Source organism: Pavona decussata, unplaced genomic scaffold (genome assembly GCF_977016875.1).
Source record: "Pavona decussata unplaced genomic scaffold, jaPavDecu1.1 SCAFFOLD_381, whole genome shotgun sequence".
Classification (NCBI taxonomy): Eukaryota; Metazoa; Cnidaria; class Anthozoa; order Scleractinia; family Agariciidae; genus Pavona; species Pavona decussata.
Window position 1 is genome coordinate 82,997 of NW_028145755.1, and position 20,363 is coordinate 103,359.

The 20,363-nt window shown below is 39.8% G+C and overlaps 1 protein-coding gene and 1 pseudogene across 3 annotated transcripts in view; one reads left to right on the top strand and one right to left on the bottom strand.

The window, feature by feature from the left end:
* LOC146451905 (cytoskeleton-associated protein 5-like) overlaps positions 1 to 5,919 on the top strand; it is a 32,512-nt pseudogene extending 26,593 nt beyond the window's left edge. Inside the window, exons 25-31 of the transcript XR_014859842.1 lie at positions 492 to 662; positions 763 to 840; positions 2,095 to 2,242; positions 2,524 to 2,589; positions 2,827 to 2,909; positions 4,420 to 4,518; positions 4,909 to 5,919. The product of XR_014859842.1 is annotated as a cytoskeleton-associated protein 5-like (transcript). The remainder of the gene's footprint in view (positions 1 to 491; positions 663 to 762; positions 841 to 2,094; positions 2,243 to 2,523; positions 2,590 to 2,826; positions 2,910 to 4,419; positions 4,519 to 4,908) is intronic.
* Positions 5,920 to 16,111: 10,192 nt separating this feature from the next.
* Positions 16,112 to 20,203, bottom strand: LOC146451907 (uncharacterized). Of its 2 annotated transcripts, none has more exons than XM_085098512.1 (2): positions 17,083 to 20,203; positions 16,112 to 16,995 (listed from the first exon to the last, which is right to left on the bottom strand). In XM_085098512.1, exons 1-2 carry the CDS (start codon positions 19,727 to 19,729, stop codon positions 16,367 to 16,369), a joined length of 3,276 nt encoding a protein of 1,091 aa, XP_084954638.1. In that variant the 5' UTR covers positions 19,730 to 20,203; the 3' UTR covers positions 16,112 to 16,366. The 2 variants fall into 2 exon arrangements, with proteins under 2 accessions (XP_084954638.1, XP_084954639.1); XM_085098513.1 differs by having other exon boundaries at positions 16,112 to 16,560; positions 16,822 to 20,202.
* Between the last annotated feature and the right edge of the window lie 160 nt (positions 20,204 to 20,363).

A 20,363-nucleotide genomic window follows, 5' to 3' on the forward strand; every position in this document is an offset into this window, starting at 1 on the left:
CAGGAAATAACTAATTAAAGTAAGTGGAACCGAAGTGATTTGAAAGAGGAGTAAAGGAGGCAATCCATATCCGGACAAGATGTCCCAGCCTTAATCGGGATGGAGGGAAGATACAACCTCTCACCGGTTTGGATTGAAGGCAGTTCACCAGGGATTTCAGTCACGCATCTGGTAACCTCGTTTCCAGAGGCGAGGTTAGAGCTAGAGGTCTAACCGAAAGCTTTATGTCGCCAGCAAGCGAATCCAATGCACAGAAGGTTTTAAGGGACTTGACTTGTTTAGTTGACTCTGACTCCGTAATATAATTTCTGTCACATTTCACGGCCGCTACGTGGCCAATACACTTTGAAAACAATAAAATATCCTCACTGGCGTGAGTTAAATGCGTAAATTCCTAAGACCAGCTCCCAGCTGGCCTTGTAGCTCAGTTGATAAGAGTGTCGGTGATGGTACATGACATTTGTGAAGTGTGCTGTGACTTTTGTCTTTAGATCTTAGGTTGCCTTGGTTTAATAGACGACCCGGAGAGTAGCGAGGTGGCCGCGTATCTCAAGAAAATTCTGAAAACTGGGAACCGCCAAGGAAATGAAGTGAACGGCAGTGATGCAGCCACGCCTCACAAGTCGGCCGGTTCGGTACCAGACCTCTTGATGGGAGTTGATGTGAGTAAATGAGCAAGAAATGATATTCAGAATAACTTGAATAATGGCTAACTCTCCGATGTGTTTTCCGTGTTTTTTTTTTTCTTTTTGTTCACTACAGAGTGTAAAGAAAGAGAAGATAAATGAGAAGTTAGCCGAGATATTTGTCAAGATAGGATCCAAAGAGAACACCAGAGAGGTGAATTTATATTGGTAATTGAACTGGGTGGAGTGCAATTTGGTCTGAAATCATACGCGTGATTTCAAAATCAAGCGAGCGCGCAGCGCGAGTTTGATTTGAAATCACAAGTATGATTTCAGACCAAAATTGCACGACACGAAGTTCAATTACCACTTAATTTCATCCATTTTGAAATCACAGTGTATCATTGTCAATATTAATATTCTATTTGTGTTACTTCATTTCCATTTTGATGGGCTAAAGAAAGGATGCGATGTAGAGCAAAAAATGGTGCAATTTTGGAATAAATTGCACCATTTTGGACCAATCAGATTCCAAGGATCACCAGTGATTCCAAATGGATGTAATTAATTGCAAAATCAGTTGAGATTATTTGTTTGCCTTTTTTCAATTGTGACATCAACTAAACAGGTTATTAGATGAAAGGAGGTTGGTTTCTATTCTGAAGAAACTACGGCTGCGTCGGTGAGGAGTAGAAACGAATCATGGTTTGTTTGGTTTCGATCTGACGAGGGGCTAATGCTCGAAACTTCAGCACTTGAATCTCTTTACTCTGACCAAATTACCTTATCAGCTCTGTTGATAAAAATCGCTATTAGGTGAAAGGTTTTCATAACCTAACAGAAAACGTCCTCATTTGGTTTTCGTCTTTTCACCTCTGTCGTTCTTGATCACCATTCTTCTCTGTAAGAAATTGCTCGCACAAAGGACATCTTTCTCATGGTATCATATTTACCTTGTTTTAGACTGATTTGATTAACTTTCATGATTGCGATCAAAGCTGTTTATTAATTAGTGGCGTACTACTACACTGATCTACCGGTAAAACCGGTTATGCAACTGAGCGATCACAGAAAACGCTGTTAGAACCAATCAGAACTCGAGCAGAAACCTGCGTTTGGTGCCGAACGCGGGAAAACACGTGAACAATGCCAAGCGGGAGAAAACGATCAACCGATGACAAGCGCGGGAAAACGGATAAAAGTGACTGCTACGACTGTCACGAGTGGTGCTGCTTTTGTTTCTGATTGGTTAAAAAATGCACAAGATGTTTGCTCTGATTGGTTGCACCACATTTCCGGCACACTGTAGTCGCCGCCTCTCATCTCTCCCGAGAGGCGATAGTATTCGCTGGCTTTATTGTCCACTGTTTGTCACATACGAAAACAAAGCATGCGATTATTTTTTTTGTTTCTTCCAGTCCTCGTAGTTGAAAATAAACATTCTGGTTTTGTTTTCTTTGTTTCACAGGGCTTAGCGGAGCTTTATGACTTCAAACAGAAGTATCCAGAAGCGGACATTGATCCATTTCTGTAGAGAACTTCTGAGTTTTTCCAGAGTTACATCGAAAGAGGTCTAAAAAATATCGACATGGAGAGAAAAGGAAAGAAAATAACAGGTACTCATCATGATTGTACATATTTCTGCACTTCATCGGAATTCAACAGCGCGCTTTTATGGGCATCTTACCTTCACTTTTTTTGTCTTTTTTTGGGGGGGGGGGGAGGGAGTGGGGATCATTGCTATCTCGCTCAGTCCCCTCTGTCTGAATATAATTATAGAACGAGCAAACACAAAGCATGGACTAATATCCATAGCGGTGAAGAAATTTATAGAAACAACAGCAATGGTTTGAAGATTATAGTAGACTGAAGATTAATGCCAAGTTTTTCTTTTTAGGTAGTGCTCCAAAGTCTGGAGTATCGACCACAACAGTTGGTTCTTCAACAGCAGATGAAAATACAGGTAAAAAAAAACAAACACAAATTCTACAAAACATCGCCGGCGTTATGTAACATGCCCTGAAATGAACATGTCTCGCAACGTTTTTGTTGCAGAAAAGTGAATTTGAAAGGGTTTTAAGCTGAAAAAACGTTTGGAAGACCGTTAACTGACACGCTGAACAACAAATAGTCCTGGATATACGTCATACATCTTGGCGTGTTTCTCCAGAAATCATTTTACTTTTTTTCTGATCCTCAGATGATGCTGATGCATACAGAGACAGGTTGAAGGTGCTAAGAACGAGAGCCGGGCTTGATAACAGTGCGAATACTGATTCAAAGGTGTGTGAAGTTTCTTGTAGAGTTTCACAGCGCAGTTAAGAAAGTTCTTGAATTTAAAACTTTGATGTCCTTGAGATGAAGTTAAAACTTAGATGTCCTTGAGAAGTGTACTTGGTGCTTCAAACTTGGAAAATCCTTGCAATTTGTTGTTTTCTAACATTCTTTTGCAAAACAGGAATCTGGAAGAACCACCGATTTTATTTTGTAAGGCATGGCTCGACAGCCGGCCTCTGGTATCGTCATTTTGTAACAGAAACGAATTTTGGTGAAATAGTCCGTAAGTTTCTGTGGAAAAAAAATACAACAACGACAAATGGGACTTGTGTCTTTGAATAGTTCTAGAATTCTTTTTGTCAAAAATGAGTACAAACCTGTTTGTTAGGTTTTATAGCAAATTTAGTTCAACTTACCGTCGGTTTCACTAATCACTAATAAGCAACTTGCCTTACAAATTTCAATCAAACTTATCATACCTTATAAGGAAGCAATAGAAACGCGGGCCGAAATTTTTGAGAAACCACTTTGAACCACCGCCTCGAGAACAGTCAGCTAAATGAAGAATTACTTCGAGAACTCGTGAAGCACAGGCTCGAGTGATAATCAAAACAATGTACATTGCCGCTCAATTGTATTGTAGCACGCCCTTTGAACTCCGCACGACTTCGCTGATGATAATAGATATTATTTGCTTCCTGATTCTTGAAGAGAAATAATTCAAATAATCGTCTTAAAGATCGACTTCCTCTTTTGCTGAGGTGAGAACGTGGACCACTACATTACACAGACTTCATTCGAAATATATGAGGAAATGGGAGGAATTTCCGGAATATTTTTTTTTTTTTTGGAATTTTTCGTTTAGTGTTTCAAACCACAACACAAGGGCTACACTACACTTCCTCTTTGTCAAGGTGACGACTTAGTGGACTTTAAGCTTGTAAGCAGATTTTCTTGTGTCGAATAAAAATCAACGCCGATAGCGAGTTCGATGAGTTGATCGTCAGTAGGTGATAATCGTCGCTTTCTCAGCAAATAAATTCATTGCCATTTTCAAATTCAAAATCCCAACGAAAAACAGCAATGGTAGGTCAATTCCACTTCAGTCGTCATAGCTCCCTTGAAAGCGACTTCGTTTTCCTCAATCGAAGCTTGAAACTTTCTGCATTATTTTGTCGAAACTCGAATTTCTTGTAAAGCGAATGATACACGGTTCAACATCGTTCAACTTTTGTCAAGGTCAACAAATGTTGAACATTGTTGCGACTTGTTGACTTGTTGCGGCAACTTGTTGAACGGCATATTTCAACGATACACTGTTCAACATTTGCTGAACAGCAGCTGCAACATATGTTGCTCAACAAATGTTGAACAGTGTATCATTGGCTTAAGGCATCGACACTTGCCAAACGAGTTTTCATAGTTTTGATTTTAAAAGTCTCGTACCTTACCAGTGAAAACAAAATACCCCTTAGCAATAAAACGTGTTAATTTATTGTCATATTTTTTTATTCAGAAAACTGTATCAGGGGAACAGAGGGCATCAGCATATGAGGCTGAACCGGACGAACGGACGCTCTCAGCAGAAGACAAAGGACCTTCGTATACGAATATTGTTAGTACTTTAGTGTACAGCAGTAATAATCGCATAAACTGTTTTCGTTTGAGTGCTTATGAGCACCGGCTGCATGTTTTCCCGCCCTTAGGACTGCTAGTTTCCCCGCTTGACATCAGTTAAATTTTTTCCCGCGTTTAGCACAGGTCACATTTTTTGCCGCTCTTGAAAACGGTTACAATTTTTCCCGCGCTTGACACAGGTTATAATTTTCCTGCGTTTACATTTTCCCGCCATTCGTGCCACTGGCTTCGGTTCATGTTTTCCCGTGCTTGAATTCAGTTTTCGCTTCTGCTTGAAATTCTGGTTTAGCTCTTTGTGTTTACCTAATTATTTGTTTGTTTTTATTGGAAGATGTTTGTAGTGACAAAAATTTTTCCATTTTTGCAGCCTTCAGTTGTCTCACAGTCGACCGATGCCACAGATTCTATAACTGCGGATCCAGGTAGCATATTAGACATCAAGAAAAGACTCGAGCGTATAAAGAACAATTCAAGAAACTGATAAACCTGATAAACTGCTTTTCATAAATAACTGACAAAAGAAGAAGAGCGTCACTGCAGTCATCACAATCTCTACTAACTTACCAATGACACGAAAATCACGCAAGTGCCAATGTCTCATCAGTCGATGTTCCTGTTTTGGAGATTAAAGTGAAGCCTTATTAGGCAGTTTAAATTTGGAAAGAGTTGGGATGAATATTGGCTTGCAACTGTTGAACGTGAGTAGAGAATCAAAGCTTAACATTTTGTAGCTGACAACAATTCTGTATAATTTCAATGGCTAGATGTTAAACCAACCTTTTCCGGTCGCTGGTCCTCTTTTCTGTAACCAGGCACTCTTTATCTCTCACTTTGGCTGTGGGGAAAAGACAAAACAAAACGAACGAACAAACAAACCGCATAGATGTTGATGAAGACAAATCAGGCATCGACATGATTTGCACGAGCTATAATATGGTTTATGGACTTTCGTAAAATATTGCTTGGAACAGAGGGGAAAGAAAGAAATTCAAATTCTTCGTCAAACGTGGCTTAACTGCAACAGAGCTGATGGTCATAAGAAGAGGACGTGACTTCTTTTGTAATATGTTATTTTCAGATATTGTGTTATGTGTTTTTGGTGTTTAAAAGTTGTGTATTAAACGCAAAGCTAATTTTTAGCTTGGAGGTGTCTCGTGCGTGACTCTCCCAACTGTCCGTCACGCAAGAAAACCAGGCTTGCTCACGCAAAAGAGCCTTAATGTCATTTTCATAGAAGTCAAAAACGTTACATTTTTGATGCAGTGAGATACAGTTGATGTTGGACAATTGCAATTGAGTGTGGTTATTGTTTGTAGAAAATATATTGTACAGATAAGTGGTATGCTTGTACATATAAAATTAAAGAAATCCAAAGAGATGAATGTGTTGGTGGTAATAATCGACAAGTTCGCAGACACGCGAAGACTGAGGGATCCTAAGGGGACAGACGGGAGCTCGGAGGCAATGAGAAGCGAAACTTGCGAGAGTGACTTCGCTTCACCAAACTACCAACAGCCCATTCTAGTCCATGGCTTTATACTGTCTGAGATTAAGGGCTTATTTTTTTTATTTCTTATCATTTTTTTTTTTTTTTTTTTTTTGAGGGGATAGGAGGCTAACCTTTTTTATAAGAACGTCGAGGCTGAGATAAACCAAAATTTTAAGAACGTATTAAGAACATCCCTCAAGCTGAGAGTCGATTAAGAGCGTTTTTAGTACTTTGCAAATCTGTATATAAAATCAAGGTAACAAATGTAAATTAACCAAAACAGTTAAGGACATGTTTTGTTTACAACTGTGACACACATCTCGGTTTGTCATAATCACTTTAATAGGTTTCCTGGTCACATAAGCATTGATTTACTGAAATACATGTAGTGTATGCCATGTAATTTGAGAACATCTTGAGAACATTCTCAGCCTCAAATCGCAAAAAAATATAAGAACGTTCAGCCTCAGCTCCAAAATTAGACGTTCTTTAAAAAAAAACCAGAGTGTATTTGTTCGAATACCCCCCTACACAGTAGACTGCTTTGCAGCCGGACTTGTCACTTGAGACCCTGACTTGTCACTCAAAACCTATAGAGAACTCTATACCAGGATTGTATCGACTGTCTGCGACGCTGGCTATCTACACAGGCGCTCTTTGGGCTCGTCACTTGCATGTTCCCACCGTCGTGGGAGAGGAATGCGTGACGAATCCAATGATCGTCTACGTAGGAGGCAATTGACGACATTTCACGGTATGTCAGTACCAAACACAGTGGAACCCCGATTTAACGAAGTGCCAAAGGTCTTGAGCATATAATGGACCTCCTGACAAAATAATTAATTTGTTAATTTTTTCTCAGATGGACAGAACTGATAGCCCGGGATGTAAGAAGATAATAGGGCGGGGTGGAGGTCATTATATTCACTATAATTCCCTCCTGCAGCATATAACGGAGACCTTTAAATTTTAGTACGAGCACGACAATTCCATTAGACAACGAGCCCGCGCGAGTGAAAATGGTGCCATTTTGGCGGGAAATTAGAAAGCCGTCGTCATTTTACCACAATTTTTGCGAAAACGGCGTATGGCGGAAACAAGCTCATGAAACGTAGGTTAGCCGTATCATTATTCAAAACAACTATGTCAAGTTCGTTGTTCACAAAGACTAAAATGGAGCTTCCTGTGATGTATGTCTTCTTAGTACTTTGCTAAAAACTTGAAGTCAAATCTCATGAATCTAACAGGTCTAAAGGTCTTTATTGACCTGCAGTAAACGAAAACTTGCTCTTTTACAGTGAAATAATGATAGGAATCTGTTGATCTGCTTTGCATTCATCTTGCAGATCGCTAGGTGACATATATTTGTCATATTAGACTAAAAGATTTAAATATTGTGTTCATTATCACGCGATACTGGGTAGGTCCAATATATCGGGCTTCCGTTCTACGCATTTCACTGTAACTTTGGCCGGGCTGAAAATATCGTTCGGGAACTTTGTTATAAAAACAATCCTTTTCATCGATTTTCCACTGTATATTGCTTATGCTAGCAAATTCCCAGAAGCTGGCCGCCTCCTCTGGTCACGCGACCGTAGATGACGGCGGTCTTTGGATTTTTCCCTTAAGAATACTTTTTCAGAAGTGTAGCAGCTCTTGTAAGCTTGCAATTGTTTTAATTGTGTAGCAGCTTAGGGATATTGTTCTACTGTTTTCTAGAAAGGCCGTGAAGGGTTGCAAGCCAATCACGTGAGACCTTATGAGAGCTGCCACATCGCCCTACTTCTGTTAAATTAGGAAATGTTTTCATCTCTGAGTACGACAATAGTTAAAGTACATTTTGTCGTGCTTCTTGAGGCAAGAGGCGAGCGTGGAGCACAAGAAAAATAATGCATGATTTTGATCAGTAATGATGAATAAAAAAACGCCTGTTCTGTGGAAAAAAAACTTTCAGCCTGGGTTTCATATGTCCGTAGAATAATTCCAGACAATCGTGGGGATTTCGCTGTTTCTCGACCGTCTCAGATTTTCTCGGTCATCTGGGATGGTGCAGTTGGGTATACATAAATCGGAAAAATAGGAACGTTTCTATTTTCTCGATGCGTCACATGTTTTTTTGGTGGTAACGAATTTTTGATTTCACAGTCAAGTAAGTTTGGCCACCATAACGAGATTCAAGAGCTGACGTTTTTCCCGACAATGTTTTGTGTTTGGAAACCTCAGACATTGAAACTAGATCATCTGGATACAGTTGTATAAAAAGGTAAACGATCCCACGTCCAGTCTATCCTGAATATAAAAACACATTTCAAGCCGACTGATACCCGTTTCAATACACGTACATTTCCTGTAACCACCCACCAGATGTCTAAGAGCGAAGCCGTGAGACTCCCACAAACAAACTCTTTCAAGAACTTTATTTGAAGAGAACATTACAAAGTTTCATATTTTGCTGGAGGCTATACAAAGAATCTGATTGAACAACCGTTGTCAGATATTAAATTCCAAAAAAAAAGTCATTGTCATTGACAAAAGCGACACACCGCAACAAATCCTGCATTTCGTGGCACAATATCAACCGCCCTCCATGATCGAGTGCTAAACCTACTCATTTCCTGGCTTTAACAAAGGAAAATATCTTAATGTGGTGCTTGTCAGGGCAAAAACTATGAAGAGATCACAAATGTTCCCATTGCTTGAAGTTGTGTAGGCCTGTCGTTGCTTGCTACTTCCAATTAATTAATGTACGGATTTCTTTCAATACCATCCCTCTGACGTTAAGGACCCTTAAAATGAAGCCACCTATATTGCTTTAAAAAAATCACTGACGGCAAACTTTTCTGTGTTGATCTGTGCCTTTATTTTTGTCATCCCGATAGTGACTGACACTTCAGTAACCGGTGAGGGTAAGAGGCGGAAAGAGTTTGCGGAATGGTATGTGGAATAGCGTGCGGAATGGCATAATTATGCGAAATACGATTTACGCGGGAAATAAATTAACTGAAGAGCGCGTCATGTTTTCGCGTCAATTTAATAAGAGCGGCAGCTTTTTTGATGCTGCGGACTCTTGCTAAATATTAACAACAATTGGAGGATTTGATCGTCCGATTGTTGATTTGGAAGAAGTGAGGGTAAAGTAAGCGATGAAAACTGTTAATGGTTTTCGCATTCAAGGAACTATGAGTAAATCCGTAGTAAATCAAATTTCATGTTCACTTTACTCCATGCGACTACGGTTGACAAAAATAACGTGGCAGCGTGAAGTCTTCTCAGGACAAAGATTGATCCTTTACCGAGGGCAAATGATAAACATTTCTTTTCTTTTCTTTTCTTTTTTTAAACCCTCGGTAAAAGATCAATTCTCATACCCTGTATGCTCGATGATTCATTTATCATGAGCGGGAAAATGAACAACAATTTGACCAAAATGCATTTGTAATAGGAATAGTTTCACAACCTTTCAAACAACCAGTGTCGATAATTAGACACCATACTTGTCATCTGCTTTTTTGCTCTAGGGCTTTTTCGCTTTTAAATCTCATTTTAGGTTGGGACGTCTGGCACCGAAAGACCTTAATTGAAGACGGACATGTTTAGTTCGATAACGCGTAACTGAACTATAGCTACCTGAATCGCCGTATTAAATAGCTAGGTAGCTAGCTCAGCAGCTCAACATTGACTTGCGTACTCGTCGCTCGACGAAAATGTAAGGTGAGAAAAAGTAGAACATATTTTTTCCCATGAGTTGTTCAAATTGTAACCGTCAAAGAGTCTGATAAAATGATCGAGTTTAAATTTAAAATTTCTCACATAATAGTTTTGGCCTTAGACTGATGTTATTTCTCCAGTCTGGTGTTGCTTTTTGTCTAGGCTACTCGCTGCCACGTTCTTTTTGTCAACTAGAAATTTAATTTATTCTTAGTTCCTTGAATGCGAAACTTCATCGATTTCTTCACTTGCACTTTCTAACCAGTGATCAGACATGTTCTATCCCAGGCGTATATTTTCTAATCCTCGATCTGTTGTTTGGTTGTTTAATAGTCCGCAACATCGAAAAAACTGCTGCTCTTATTAAGGATACTTCCTGGGTTCGCGGGTGTCCTTTGGAAAAAAATTCGTCAGCGCGCAAGTTTTAATAAACCTCTAACAAACTATATATCATTGTAAAGCTTAATAAATTTAGTTTCCTATTAAAAATATAATTTAGCGATCTTTTCCTTTTTTAAGTGCCAGGAGCCAGTAGAGCCTCGAATCGACCGTTGGTCGTTCCATTGAATTAATCGGTTATCGAACGCCGCGCTAGGAACGAAATCGCTGCACAGTGTTATTCACAAGGCATCAATCAACAAAAAAATGTCAGGCTTTTTCGAAATTCTGATTGGTTATTTAGATATCCACGTCTAAGGTTTGAGTAGCAAAAAATGTTCGAGGCGTGTTGCGTAAACATTCGCCACGGGAAAAATATTTTGAAAATCAAAATTCCCTGACACCTTTTTGTTTGTCATTATTCCTCGAATCTTCTGGCCAAATTTCACGACAATCCGTCAAAACTACATACCCTATTAATTCGTTCAAAGTCGATATACTCTGCCAAAATTCAAGTGCGAGTTTTCGCTCGATAAAGGTTTGCAAGAAAAACAAGCCTCCACAGGAGATTATGACACCTCACTACGTGGCGAGCCAATCGAGCAACAGGACCCCATGGCGTCAACAACAATAGCACAGAATTTCGCGGAAAAAGTATCGCGTTGCAGACACGTTTTAGACTCCGTTGTTGTGATCGAGCGAGATGGGGAAAGTGGCGAAAGGAAAACGTAAAAATCAACCAGGAAAACGGGGAAAAACCAAGGCTAACGAAACCGAAAGCGCGTCCGCGGAGAGTTTGAGGAGTGCACTGATATCAGAGATGAAATCCATTGGATAGGTTGTTCGTTTTGATTGCACGTAATGTAATTTATGCTACAAGCTAAAGCGATTATTCATTTCGTATCAAAGGAAATGTATAATGAAAGAAAATCGCATTTTTACTGTTATTTAGGTACGATGGTGATTTCTTCGTAAGAAATCTTCTTCGTGGAGCGAAGCAAAAAGCGAGAGAAAGGGCCACGCAGAACGCGCTATCTCCAGTATTACACGTGGGCTCATGCGCTTCTGGTGAGTTCTATTTCATCGGTCTAATTCTTGCTGATTTTATGCCAATGTTTCATTACAAACGCGCAGTAAAACGTTATTTGGTTTTATCTCGCTGCAGAAGAAAGAAATCGGCCCAGAGGATGCAGAATATGATATTTGATATTTTCACAGGACGCTTGCAAAGTTACCCTGCAGGACTTTTGCACGACAATCGACCTCTGTGTACTTGTTCCAATAACAGTGGATAAATTTGAAGGCCGCTGCTCCAGTTCTTCGTGATCACCTTCGACAGAACCTTCAACGTCGACTAGAGTTTATTGGTCGAACCAAGAGCCTTTGTTGCTCTCTGCAAGATCACATTTTCGATCTTCGCTGAAACCTATCTTTCCCTTTTTCTTAGGCCCTGGCTTCTTCCGGGATTTTATCCACAGGCTCTTTTCGTTTTTTGATGACTTTTCCATGTGGGAAGCGCAAGGAATATAAAATTCGAAGTGAGAAATTTTCTGCAGGCGAAATGTAAACAAAATATGCTTATTTCTGGAACAAGAGCTTTCGGATGAAGCGTTTTGCCGCGAAAATTCCTCCGGGGTGTCTCTAGACTTTCTCAAAGTCGCTCGCTTGCTTCTCTTTGAATGGACCTGGCGCGAGCGACTTTTATCACTTGCAGCGCGCCAAATTTACAGGAGGAATTTTCCTCCTGTCGCATTATCCAATCAGAACCAGCGATATGAAAGTACACGTCAATCAAGCCAGATCATAACCAGATCACGCGCAAAGCTGTTCAAACATACAACACTAGCTCTTCGATAGCGATTGTTATTTCGGTCTACGACCAAGAACTTCTAAATTCCTCGCACTGATTACACGTTCATTTAACGACGCAATTCGTGTATGGGTTGCAAAAGCAAAGTACAGAGATGTCTGCGAACATCAGCGCAAAGTAATCGAAAGTCACTGTTGTGGAAAGGACGTGTTTTTATCGGCGCCTACAGGATGATCGGGAAAAAAAGCTTGACCTTTGAGGTGGCCCCATTCGTTTTCGATTTTCTACGTCACGGCGAAAGAAAAGAGGTTATGACCGTTGGCATCAAGAGGCGATCGATCGGTATTTTATGCTGCATTTTAAATGAGTGTTTTGATAATAACGAGATAAGCCTCAACCTTGTTCGGTATAGAGCAAGCATTTTTCGGCCGTTAACTTGTTCGGTTGTTGTATACCGATACGGATTCGGCCGTTATCCCAAACGAGTTAACGGTCGAATTTCGTTCGGTATATAATAGGAAACTCATTAGAGCCGATACATTTTATGTTGTTTTCCAGGTTTTCCCGTCAAGACAGCACTCTGCATGTCATGCTGTGTAGTGCTTTCATTTTAAAATTTATTATTGCAGTAGCAGCGCTAGCAGTAGCCGGTATTATTATTATTACTCGCACATTCGAAGTAAAGCATTTTAAAAATCTTCGCAAAGCGAATCGACATAATTTCTGCAGTCATCAAAATGTAAACAAAATCTTCGCATGAACAGTGTGTAGTACGATACAGTCGTTTCGCGGGGCTGATAAAGAAAATGACTTGTCCTTTCACTGTTCAAATGCGTTGTCAACGTTTGAAGAATGTTTTGCAAATGCGTTGGCCCAATTTTTAAATGATTTTCAACGTATTTCGGTTTTGTTCGGAAACATTCCCAACGTTTTGAAACGCATTGAGAAAGTTTTCCAATGCAATTGTCGGCGTTTCCAAAGATGCGTTGAAATGACAAGAATACATTGAGTTGACAGTTTGACAACTTCGCACCCTGAAAAGTTCGCGCCAAAATGACGTCACTTGATTCGATTTCCAGCAAGGGAAACAAGTCGAGCTCTCGCTCGCTCGCGCTCCGCGCTCGCTCGCTCGAGCTCTGACGATCGCGCTTCGCGCTCTCTAAGCTCGACTTGTAAGCAAGTCTAAGCATTGCGCGGCGAGTATGGATTTGGCCTCAGGGTGAACGCTATGATAAAGTGATTAAAACACAACAGGATAAACAAAGGTTAGTCATGCACGTACATATGGCGTTCTACTTCAGTCAAACTTCGACTTTCGCTTGGGATGTTCGGTGCACATTTTATCTTTGTTGTCTGCGATTCGACATCTCAATGCGACATTAAAGTTTCACAATGCGACATTGGAGTTGTAGGATGCAACATTACAGTTGTACAATGCGACGTTGAAGTTTCACAATGCGGCATTGTTTTCTCAAACCAATTCACCCTTGCTTAGGGCTCCCCCCTTCCACCAATCCCTCATAATAGTGGAGTACGCACCCACTCTTCCCTTAGGCTACAACTCATTTCCAAAGTGGCTACAGGCCCTTGAGTCCAATTCAGATGTGATGCTAACGTCACGACATTAAACTTAGTCAAAAAAGAGAAAATTTGTTGACATAATATTTGCTAAAGAAAAATATGCTAATTTAGACTGAACGAAAATAATTAAAGCTATGTTTATTTAGGAAGAAGTCCATTGTGCTGGAGTTGAAGCGCTCAAGATATGTCACCAACCCGTCAATTACTTCTTCGTGGTTTTTGTTTCTGGAGACAGTCATTGATAGTAGGGATAAGGAATACACCATTAGGGCCTGTCTCTACAAGAACAGAGTTTTGTAGGTTTTTATTATTTTCTAAACAAAGGATAATGACCTTGAAAAATGTTGGCACTCATTAAAATCGGCCTTTAGATGAAATAGCTAACGGGCAAAAGAAATAATGGCATCCGCCATTACAATCTTCTTTCTTCATTGGGTGAGAGACGTGTACAGAAGTAACTATGACCCTGGTACAGGAGGTGTTGGTAAAAAAAAAAAAAAAACAACAACTCAAAAAACCCAACAGCAGGGTGCAGGAGTGATCAGTAGTCCTCCACAACATTGAGCTACCATGTGGCGCGAAAATTTTGTGGGAGTTTTATTTTTCGGATTGGCGATTTTTGTAGTTTGCGGGAACAAATTTTTCCGGTTCGAGATGACTGAAATTTCTGCTAGGAACTAATTTTTGCGATGCTCTGGTTCAAGTAGCAGAATATTTAAGTGGAAGAAACCTGAATATTTTCTACTTTTATTGTACGGTCAATTGAGTCACAGTTTACCCCAGTTACATATTAGAGATATATCACTGTAATACATGTACCTTACTGCGCAAGGGGACTGAACAACAACAAAACAAAAAGCCTACCCCTACCATGCACAGCCAAACACTGTTTCGTTAATATGGTTTGCCACGACCGGTATTACCGTATATTATTTTATAAGAAAGGAGTATGAATTTTTTAAGTTAACGTAGCTGAAACCTTTCTGGGCATACAGAGGGGCTTTCGGGTGAAAGATGTAGTCCAGCTAGTATACAACTTTGAGACCTAACTGGGAGCGGCCTGCTAAAATGCAAAACTATGCCCTATTGTAACGCAATGAGACAGACTCAGTCGATAATAATAACACTCTTGTTCAGTTAAACTTCTGCACTTCTGTGCAGGCCGTCGCAGAAGCGCCGCTAGAACATGGTTGGTCTGTTGCACGATTCAAGTCTGTGCGTGCCCTCAGATGACCCATTCGTGCCAATCTAACGTACTGAATTGCTTTACTCTTGACAGCTCTAGTTGCTTTTCCCAATGGAAAATTGTGTTAATGTTCTTGTTTAAAGTCCAATGTATATCGCTCCAGTGGCATAAGTCTATTGAAAGCGGAGTTTAAAATTTGACTGAAGGGAGTTAACTTTTGCGGCGTTTTATTTTGCGGGTGTTTTTTTCTGCAGGAATTAATTTTTGCGGATCAAGGTCAATCCACAAAAATTAGAACCCGCACAATTTTCATCCTACACGGTAGCTCAGAATTGTGATTGTCTGCAAGCAAACTTTGGATGTGTCTACAAGGAATACTTGTTGCAACAAGAATTAGTTCAACTATTTGCTAACAGACTGGAACATTTGCAAAAAACACTCTTGCTTTGTTCATGCCCAGTCCATTTTTAATTCCAAGTGTTACTACCAGTCGTTAGGCTACAACAGGTAAGTTTTTCCTCAGGGGTACTTGAGCAAGAAGCAAAGCACACGAGGGTAAATATGCACAAATATTACCCACTGCATGTATATTTAGTCTCGTTTCTGTTTAGCACTGAGGTAACTTTTAGATGAACATGCTCCTGTATTTTGCTTCTTAGTCGGCTTTCAACTTTTCTGAGAAAAGTAGGAACTGACAGCTTATAGATGGCATCTGAATATCAAGAGGAATCAACAATATGACAACAAAACACTTTATTTCATATCACAACAAGATTATATACTTATTTATCCAAGTGTAGCAAAGGCCGCTTATGGAGACGGTAACTAAGACTTATATAACAATTACAGGAGCTCAAACAATAAGAAAAACAATAAAAATCAACTTATGGTCTGTTCTTTTAAAGACTGTTCTATAAAAAGAATGGAAGCTACATCTCTTTACAAACTTTGTAAGTACCCGTAAAAAAGTCGAGCTTTGTTCAGCGAACAGACAGACAAATATATAAAGTTTTTGTCTTTACAGTTCACATGTCATTCTATGTTATTTTTAGATCTACAAGCAGAGTAAATTTACATAACCCATGAAATATAATATTTATAGATAATTATCAGCCACTATCGCACACTAATCCCATTGTTATCTTTTATTACCTTTTGGCAATTTAGCAAGAGACTAACGGATTTTGTTTCACGGATTTTGTAAAATTACTCTTATCATTCTCTAATAATCAGTGGAAACTCTTTCTCTCTAATCGTTAGTTACTCCGACTAAATACAAGTTTTTCTACTGTGGTCAAGAATTTTATCAACAAAGATCAAAATTTTGTGATCACTACCGAACAGTTTTGTGTTTCACCTGACTGATCAAACTATGTGGATTCTATTATCTATTTATTTACACCTGTAATTAACACCGATTTTGTATTTGGTGAAAACTGCTGAAATAAGTAAAATCCGTTACATCTGGCTTGGAATCGGTGTTAACTTACAATGACAGAGATGAAATGAAAGTTTGTTTCTCCTAACGTGCGGCAATAATGAGGTTTCTGTCTCATACAGAGATGTAGGTAATGTGAAATTGTATAATAAATATATTTCATTACCGTTAAAAAAAACTAGTGTAAATTTGTAACAATTAATAGTATTCAACACAATACTGGTAGACATTAGTCTTAGAATAATATTTCTACATCGCAATTACTGTGCCTGAGTGCTTCATCCTTGAGGTGCTGCACACCGTCCTTGGTTATGTTACCTGCTTTATGTGAGGGCGTTTTACTTCGATCACTAGTTAAGTGGGTATCATAGAGAAGTAACCTACGTAGTTTGCAATTATGTTTGAGTGCTTCAGCGAAGTGCTTTAGACCTTCATTGCTTAAGCAGTTATGAGAGAGATGCAACTTTTTTAGAATGCAATTACTGTTCGTGAGAGCTTCAGCCAAATGCTTTACACCTTCATCGGTTATGTTGTTCCTGGCAAGGTCTAAACTGTTCAGTTTACAATTATTGTTCTTGAGAGCTTTAGCCAAATGCTTTACACCTTCATCGGTTATGTTGTTTAGGAAGAGGTTTAAACTGTTAAGTTTACAGTTACTGTTCGTGAGTGCTTCAGCCAAATGCTTTACACCTTCATCGGTTATGTTGTTCCTGACGAGGTCTAAACTGTTCAGTTTACAGTTATTGTTTGTGAGTGCTTTAGCCAAATGCTTTACACCTTCATCGGTTATGTTGTTATTGGAGAGGTCTAAACTGTTTAGTTTACAATTATTGTTCGTGAGTGCTTCAGCCAAATGCTTTACACCTTCATCGGTAATTAGGTTAGGGTGGAGGTTTAAACTGTTTAGTTTACAATTATTGTTCGTTAGTGCTTCAGCCAAATGTTTTACACCTTCATCGGTTATGTCGTCTGCGCAGATATTTATGTCTCTTAGCTTGCAATATTTATTGTTACTGTCATCACTGTCAACAATCCAATTTTTAATCTCTATACAACCCAGTGGTCCAATTTGGTTTTCCCCCAAATCCATGCATAACATTCCCGTAGCATTTTTAAGGACATTCAGAACAGCAGGACAGTCAACAGGAGCGAGCGAGCCGCCACTGAAATCTACCGCATTAAAACCAATTTCCGTTAGTTTGTTTTGTATTGCAGAATCCTGCTTTCCATCAATCTCATATAAACACTTACATAAGTTCAGTGCTAACTGTTTCTTGTCATCGTCCGCCGGCCAACAGGTGAATGTGCGTGCCTCTGTTTCCTCACTCTTCCAGCTCCAGTAGTTCATCATGTAAGCTTCTTCCTTCTCAACTGTCGACATAGGAAGAAGTTCAGTAAAAATGTCACTGTTTGGCCCTTTCCTGTGTGGATCCGGCTCGAGTAGTCCAGCCACAAACTGCAGCACCACTTGCCAAGCGCCTTTGTTGATGTGATCGGTCACAAATTGTCGCAATTCTAGCTCATTGTGCATGGTGTCTATCACATGCTTAGCAGCCAAGAACTCTTGTACTGTGAGGTGAGTGAAACAAAACTGAGCTTCACTTGGTTCAAGTGGAGTAGGGCCGGTTCTGTCAGGTAAACGATGGAGCAAGCCACAATCCTCAAGGCCTTTCACTTCTCCTGATCCAAAGATCAGCCTTCCTTTTTTGATACCTTTAAAAGCGATTTCTCCTAGGCTCTTGAACACCTCTTGCACTGACGAGGGTAACTCGTGAAACTTTTTGAAAATGTACTCATCACTGGCATTTGGAGAGAACCGATACTTCTCGTTGTGCCTGAAGAAAAAAATTTTCACGGCAATGCTGTACATCTTGGTAAGCTTTTTAGGTAATCTGGAACCATAAGTACGAATGAGTGATAAGCAGGAACAAATAATAAAGCAGTTCACAGGAATGTAGCAAAGGGAAAACAGGTTAATGTTTGTGCTAATGTGTTGCCAAATTGTTTGTTTTGCATCAGCGTCGTGATCGCCTTCTGTAAACTTCACCACATAGTCTTCAACTTCTTGAGACGTAAACCCAAGAATTTCCACGGTTTTATGGACGTTCAGCGGTCTAATACATTTCACAGCAGTTGGTCGCGTTGTGGTTATAACCGTGGCACCATCAAGAAGTTTTCCTGTGGCGATTTTGTGATAAAGACAATGAAGAGGCATCTTCTCTTCCACATTGTTTTTGTAACGTGAGTCATCACTGGTAATATCTGACCTCGTAGAAAATTCATCAAGTCCATCAAAAATCAAAAGTACTTTGGTTGGGTTTTTAATGATGTAGTCCCAAAGCTCATCACCCAAATGTTTTGACACTGTTTCTGAACAATCTAAAAGTTCTCGAAAATTGAGATTTGTTTGGTTCGAGTTAAAGTGCCTGAATTTCAGAAGAAAGGCTGCATCAAATTCACCATTGAACATGTCATCGGATGCCCACATTCGAAGAAGTTTAGTGCACAGCAGTGTTTTGCCAATGCCTGGACGACTGACAACGAGAACCTTCTTGTGTTGGGCATCAATAATAACATCTGGACGTACAGACTGAGGGTGATTCACATTGGCTGGTTTGGGGTACACTTTGAGTTGTTCCCATCTGTCTTCGGGGAAGTCATAGTAAGCTCTATCCTCACAGATTACCAAATTTACATAAATTTGGTCGATTTTAAAATCTTTGGGTTTTGGGCCTTCACCCGGATTACGTCTGATAGGTTGTTCAAGACCTGTAGGTTGCTCCGTATCTTTCATGATTGTGTCCTTCAGACTCTTTATAAACGCCTGGAGAGGAACTTGCTGCGGAGTTTGTCCGTGCTGCTTTGATTTTAAATGATCAGCAAAAAACTGCGAGTTTTCCATGAACTTTTCTCCGTTTCTTGCTCGAGACATGATCCAGACAATCTCCATCAAAACGACAAAGGCAAAAATTCCATTAACCACAGTCACAGCATCAGTCCAGAAGGTTTTCTTCTTTGCTCTCTGATTGTGACATTCATAAGTTTGTGCTTGAGTGGAGTTGGCAGATTGATAGGCCGAACTATTGCCTTCCCTCGATAAAGTACACTCAAAGTTTGAGGGAAACTTACTGGGATAAAGTACTCGAGTTTGCAAAACGATAAAAAAGATCCCTAGAAGAAATCTGATGGAAAGTTGGCAACAGTAAGCGATAAAAAGTCGTCTGCTAGTTCCGTTTCGTTGTTGAATTTGTCCTTCGGCATCTGCGTTGCCGGGTTCGAGTTCGTCAACTGTTGCCTCGATGCATTTTGAGTAAATCACAGCCACAATCACAACCACAGAGAAGTTCACAATCACAAAACCGTAGACAGGAATACTGAATTTGTTGTATTGCTTCTCGTATCGTTCAAAACACTTTCCTCGGATGAGATCTTTGTCGCTAAGTTTTCCATCGCAGCGGAAATCAAACCTGGATTCGCTGTTTTCCATGTCCGCAAAGATTCCTAACAGAGTCACTCCGAGAACAATCCAAACGAAAATTGCCACAAAACTGAGCTTGTTGAAGGTTTTTGGTGTCAACAATTCTTTTAGAGATTCCATTTTGCTTGGTGTCACTTCAGTTGAGCTTATCAATGGCGTGCATTCCACCAATGACTAGTACTTTGCTTTCCACATGATAGATGGCGTTGGTTCAATTCTGATCAAAAGATTTAAAATTGCATTGAACTTGTTCATTGATGCATATACCAAGCTCGACTAAAATTAGAATGTTTCTTCAAGATTGAAAAAGCGAGTAGGAGCATAAAAAGATAAAAGTAAAAAGTTTGGAACTGCAGTTACTCTATATGAACAGTTTGAAAAATAAATTAGAATAAACAGTTTCACAGCTACACAGACATGACTGAACTGAACCAAATCCTTTTGCAATTTGCATAGCTATTAGAGTAACAACTAATCAAGAGAGCCGTGAATTTTCTTGATTCATAAGCATTCTCTTCTTAGCTCCTTTCCGTTAATTTCTTACTTAAGCCAATTTCCTTGAACTTCTTACCAACATCAAACGAAAGACAGCGCACTTTTTCCTACCCTTAAAGGAGAAACTGGGGGAGGGCGTAGTGCGCGGAAATGGGGTGTCTCGCACGGTTGTCAAAACCCTGAGTCGCCCTACTGTAATTTTGTCGCACCTTTTGCATGTCAGACTTTAGCCAAAATCGTTACAATCTATAGCCATATT